This window comes from Manis pentadactyla, chromosome 13 (genome assembly GCF_030020395.1).
Source record: "Manis pentadactyla isolate mManPen7 chromosome 13, mManPen7.hap1, whole genome shotgun sequence".
Lineage (NCBI taxonomy): Eukaryota > Metazoa > Chordata > Mammalia > Pholidota > Manidae > Manis > Manis pentadactyla.
Genome location: NC_080031.1, coordinates 53,983,557 through 53,989,765, shown reverse-complemented (window position 1 = coordinate 53,989,765; position 6,209 = coordinate 53,983,557). Strand labels below are relative to the sequence as shown.

General features: G+C 42.0%; 1 protein-coding gene across 1 annotated transcript; it reads right to left on the bottom strand.

Annotated features, from left to right (window-relative positions):
- Positions 1-2,709: 2,709 nt before the first annotated feature.
- On the bottom strand, positions 2,710-3,726 carry LOC118923786 (taste receptor type 2 member 40-like). Its single transcript, XM_036907970.2, is given in 4 exon segments — positions 2,710-2,942; positions 2,945-3,256; positions 3,259-3,618; positions 3,621-3,726. Coding segments are annotated over 4 exon segments (1,011 nt in total).
- Between the last annotated feature and the right edge of the window lie 2,483 nt (positions 3,727-6,209).

Sequence of the window (6,209 nt, the reverse complement as noted above, 5' to 3'; positions counted from 1 at the left end):
AATTCATCCAAATCTACAGGTACTGCAGGCAAAGCCTGATGACAAGTCTGGCTTGGCTGTCTGGCCTCAAGAGGCCTTTAAAAGTTCAATCTGAAATTCCTTACAAAAAGTTCCAGCAGAGCATATTTAAAAGAGCCTATAATAGGTTAAAAGCTCTCCAGGCAGTCCAAAGGGAAGTGTAGACCCAACTAAAAGCAGTCTACGAGCCCGGCACTTCAGAAGCAGCCCACCCATTCCAAGTTAGAGACTTTGTGTTTGTAAGGTGACACCGAGCACAGACCCTTGAGCCACGGTGGAAAAGACCCTACTTAGTGTTACTGACACCCCAACAGCAGTCAAAGTTGACGGGATTGCCTCCTGGATCCACGCATCTCATGTGAAACCCCTTGTCTCAGTCGAGACAGCTGACGACCATCTCGCGTGGAGAGCCCAACCTACTGAGAATCCTCTCCGGCTTAAAAATCACCAGAAGACCCCTAAAGTGACCAGGTGTGCGTCCAGAGACACCAACGCCATTTAGCTGACCCACGCACCATTCTCAAAAACTCTGTTCCAAGATAACCACGTCAGCTGGACAAAGACAACCCGCAAAAGCTAAGACTGCGCCATTCATATTGTGCCTTTCCCCTATTGCACTACCAAACAGGTGACCTCTAATTTCATGATTGAAATAGTTACAAGAAGAGGAGGGGAATGTAAGAATAGAAATAAGTTAGCATAAGAGTAGCCATCTTAAGGGCCTAGAAGCCGTTTTCTGAGGTTGTGACTTAAAAAAAAAAAAACTGGAACTGGGTAAGGCCTTGGAAAACAAGTTAATCATGAACACTGGGATGGGGGCAGCTGTGGCCTTCGGTCAGCTAACCTTGGTCAGCTAATCTTACATACCAAGCTTATCGTGCAGAACCTCCCTAACAATTGAGGAGTGGTCTTATCTTGCTCTCGCTTAATCCCAGGATGTATGTCTTGCAAAGATAATGTGCAGCTGTGGAAAATTACTATGAGTTAAGTGTTTTGAAAATGCTATATAAACCCTTGGCTTTGAGTGCTTGGGGTCCTTGTTGAAACCCGCTGTGTCGGGAAGACACTTGGACCCCAGCTAGCTGGAATAATAAACCTCTTGCTTGTTGCATCGATCTGCCGTGGCCTTCGTCTCCTCACTAGGGGGGAAGCGCAGACCAGAATAAGGCCGTTGGGTCTTACATATGCTCAGTACACTTTTGTTGAATGAGTAAGTGCACTCATCTTTGTATAGAGGCTTATAGTTTATTATGCACATATTATTTCCTTTGAACCTCAAAACAACCCCGTGAAATGCTATTGCAATCATTTCTGTTTTCCAGATGGGGCTAGGGCAGGTTTAGTGACTTTACAAAGATCACCCAGAGTAAGTACTCAAATCTAGATCTTTGACATGAAAATCTAGGGTCTTTCCATGTGTCACACTGACTCTAGGCCTTTCCCATCAGTATATAATAAACCAGCCAGTTACTTAGCCATCTGAAAAGTATGTGAAAAGATAAATATTTCCCTGCTGGATCAGAACCATGAAGAGAACTGCAGCCCAGTGTCTAGTCTGACAGCAAGAGTTCTTAGGAGGGTGGTCATTTCAGAGCTGGAGACGTAGCCTTCATAACATTCTCAAGGACCCTGTAGGAACCTGCTTACTAATTTTTACTCCATTATGGATTGAAAAGCTTTATGGTGGTATCTTTCAAAGCTTTAGCTAAAGACACAATTGGGGCCCTGTGTCTTATCTTAACAGCATCGGTGTTGGGAGAGAGGCGAGACTATGGCATTAGTTGCTTGTTTTTTCAAAGACATAAAGGATTGTGTTTTAGGGATTGCAAAGTGTTGGACACCAGCTGGAGAAATTCAAAGTGGCAAAAGTATTTTGAAAATTGCAGTGTTCAAATCATGGCAAAAGTTGTAATAACTGTTTACAGTGAAGGTAACTGAGGTTTAGTGTGAATTTTGGCTCCTTCTTGGGCTGGAGTAAGTGCCAAATGAAGATTGGCAAACTGTGGCTTGAGATCAAATCTGACCTGCTATCTCTTTTTGTAGACCCCACAAGCTAAGAATATTTTTCGCATGTTTAAATGGTTGAAAAAAATCAAAAGAATATTTCCTGATGTGTAAAAATTATATGAAATTCACATTTCCTTGTCCATAGATAAAATTTTATGGGAGCACAGCCATTTCTATTCATTTACATGTTGTCTCTGGTAGCTTTTGGGCTACCACAGAAAAGCTGAGTACTTGTGACAGGGACTTTCACAGGGAATTTATGGCTCACAAAGCTTAAAATATTTACTATGTGGCCCTTGACAGAAAGTTGCTGACCCCTGACCTAGTGCCTTGCTTTGTTCTAAACAGGCACTCAAATAATTGTCAGAGGGTTAAATCTGGCAATACTGGATGTCACTGTGACATTGCTGGGAGTGGGTCCAAGAGCTGAATACTTCAGGGCACCCCCACTCGCCCCTCACCTCTTGGATGACTGAGCTGCTACGGACTGAGCTGGGTTCTGCCCCGGAGCCCACGGCTCAGCTGAGTCCTCGGCGTGCTTCCAGCTGTGTGGGCTCTGACCCTTTCACATCCAGTTTGCTTTGAATATCCTCTTTCTCTATACCCTGCCTCTCAGCCGCACATCCCTTACTTTAGAATATTAACAGCAAACAATTAAGAGCTTATTCTGGGCCAGGCAGTGTGTTAGGGATGAGGCAGAGCTGTTTGGACCAGGCCCCGTGGTAGTCTGGGGGCCCCAGCCACAGAGTCTGCCTGATAGGTAAGGTGAACTCCGTGCTGGAACTGCTTCCAGGCTCTTCTCAGCCCGGGGTTGCCCAAGGTCAGTAGCACCGAGTGGCTAGCAGGGTAGGCAGCCTTGATGATTTTGCACAAAATATACCAGGAACTGTCAATGTCAAAGATGTTGGACATGGAAGAAATAGAGCGACTGCATTGAAAATGTACAGATTGAAAAAGCAGCTGATAGCTTTGATGGCTCCCATGTGAGCCTCCATGCTGTGGGCCCTGAAGCCTGTGCCATTGCTTTCCATGTGTAGAGTGTGTCTGTCTCCTGAGAGAGATGATCAGCAGGGTGACAGCGTGGATAACATGATCAGAGGAATGAAAATCCTCAGGTTATAAAGAAGAACCAGGTTGACCACATTGGTCTCAGAAAAGTACTTCTCAGTGTTGTTGGAGGAGGGGATAGGAGTGGAACTGTTTTCATACGCAGTGAGGGTATCTGTGGAGAAGGGAAGCTGAAGCATAAGGAGATGAATGGAGATATCCTCAGAAGACAAGGCATCAGCACCATGATTTTCCTCTTCATCATGGAGAACAAAGGTGAATAAAGTTTGTAATTCAAAGGCAAAAAACTGAGCCAGGCAGCAAGCCAGAGTTGGGAATAGCTGAGAGAAATGATGATGACTTGGAAAAGTATATACACTGTGTTTTGGTTATACGTGATCCAGAAAAGTAGAGTGTAAGTATTCTCCAGCATTATCCATACCTGTAACAAGATCCTGGAAAAGCTCAACACAAACCGAATGCAGTCACTAACAGGGAGTCTTTTGCTCCTGGCCCACCTGGCCCTATGTATGGCCAGGATGAGGCATTCCCAGCGATGGCAGTGATGCACCCTGTTGGAGAGACCCCCATGTTGAAGATAGTTTTAAACCTGGACGTGTCTTTACCTGTGACATCTGTTTTTACCATTGCCATTCTCTTTGGCCCTGATGTTCAGGTTTCCACACCAAGAACTAATACCCCTCTGCAGTCTTCTGACCTTCACTCAGTGTTATTACAATATTTTCCCCAGGTAATGGTTCCTTACAGTTTTTCTTCATTTGCTTGCCACATGACTACCAGTCAGAGGCTTGAAATGCAAATGTTGAGAGGATCTGGTTACTGGCTGTCTCCATTTTTCATAATGACCCATTTGTTTTGGGCTTTCAGGAACTTACTGGAAAACATTTGGGACAGGTTCCTATCATAGCACCTTTGTAATTTATTTACTTTAAGTTCATATTCATCTGACAGGGCAAGAATCCCAGGTTAGAAATCTTAGTGACCCATGCCTTTTTACTGGTTTTTGCAAGACATGTTACCTGTTAAATTACCTGTAAAAATGTAGCATCTTGGATCTATCTCTTCTATTTTCTTCATTGTCTCCCTTATTTTGGGAGATGTTTTTATCCGATGGTGAGCATGCATATGAGTAAGAAATTCCTGTCATATATAAGCATATATACTTACAACCAAGTTTCTTCCAGAAAGTCCATCTATTAAAATGTCCTCAAGCAATACATGGGAAAGCCAGAATTGGATGCCACTTGGGTTAATTAGACACAAGGAAAACTGCCTTGTGAGAGTTTTCATTGTCTGTGTGTATATCACCAGCTATAACTTACTGAAATCCGCATCACTATTTGAGCTCAGAATCAGGTAGAGGTAGCCTGTGAAGGCTGCAGAGTGTTCTGAATACAGTGTTGAAGTTGGGATATGTGACAAAACACTGTTACTTGAAATTTAATTCCTTATTTCTTCATTCTGGCTGTGAAACTGAATGAACTCTGGAACTTTTAAAAAACACATAGATGCCCAGGACTCATTCCTGTTTCTAGTAAATAGCATCTAAGATAGGGCCCAGAAATGTTTTATTTTTCAAAAGCTGAACTGTCATATTGCTCTTAGCCTGATGGAGAACTAGTCTTATTTAGAGACCAGTGTGTCTTGGGCAAATCTGGCTTGCAATTGTTTTATCTTGTACTGCCTAATGTCAAACAGCATTATTCCACCAGTGCTAATTTTTTTTACTGGCCAACACCTAAATTTAGGAGATTGCATATATGCACAGAAAAATCTCTCTTCTCTTAAAAATTAGAAGATTGGGCAATATTGGGTCTACATTGTGAATCAGTTGAAATGGAATAGTGGCTGCCCAATTAAAGTAAGTTATGTATGTACTCTTACAGTATCCACCAATTCCTAATGCCTTATTGACCCTGAGACTTTGTGCCAGTGTGCTTGCCCTATTATAATTTTTATAGTATAAATGGAGATTATAAAAATGGATTTCCCCACCCCAAATTAATGTGATTTCAAAGAACTCAAATTTTTATTATAAATATTTATAATTATATTTGTATAATATAGCACTGTAGAAAGCAATATATTACAAAATTAAGAAAAGATTATTTAGAGAAATGAAAATTCATGTTAGGACAAAAATGTGTACAAGAATGTTCATAGCAACTTTATTCATGATAGCCAGAAATGGGAAACAAAAACATTTGTTGTCAAGTTTATAACTTCGGTAACTTCTGTTGCTTCTACTAAATAGAGGAGAGTAGTATTTTTCAGCAACTTTCATGTGTTGCAAAGCCACACTCATCTTTTTGTTTATTTTTGTCCCAACATATGCCACTTTGTAATAAACAATATCTCCCCAAATTTCTTGCATATAATTGTTGATTTCCACTGTTCTGGTACCATCTTCTGTCAGTGTTCTTTTATGTTTTTCTCTGGTTTTAAGAGGCAAGAGCAGTGGGGGTTGGTGAGATTAAACCATATTTATAGGGATGTGGGGCTAATTCAGTTATTATTCTGTGATCCTTTCTCACTTGGGGAGCTTGAATGGAAGCATTTTTCTTTTAGGGAAACTCTTCATAAGGAACCAAAGGTTTCAAATTCTTGGCTACTAAGTTCAAAAGCTTTGGTCCAGATGTAGAATAGAAAAAAATTTGGAAGAATATGTGGTTAGGAGAGTCATGTTCCTTTCACTTCTCTCTCAAGTACTGCCATGCAGGCTTGGAAATGCTTTTCCAAGTTGGGGAGGAAAAGAAATGGCAGAGAAGGTCAACATCTCTATTAACAGGGAGCCCTGCATCTCAGCCCACCACTCATGGCTGCATGGAGTTGTCAAAAGCAGAGGGGAGACTGTAAGATTGTGCCTAAGTCTTGGCAACTTCCGTCCACATTTGGGAGAGCCACTAAGCCTTCCTTGTGCTCACAAACATTTTTGGAAATTTTCTGAGAGTTAGTGGATTCCCAAAAGTTTTGGTGGTCATATCAAGGAGGCTTTTCATGCTTGGATTCAGGTGAAACCACTGCAAGGACAGAGGAATGACCATGGAAAAAACATCCCTCTACATCCCTCCCCCAGTCTCTGCTCCCCAAGGAACAAAGAGGTCACCTCAGGGAGG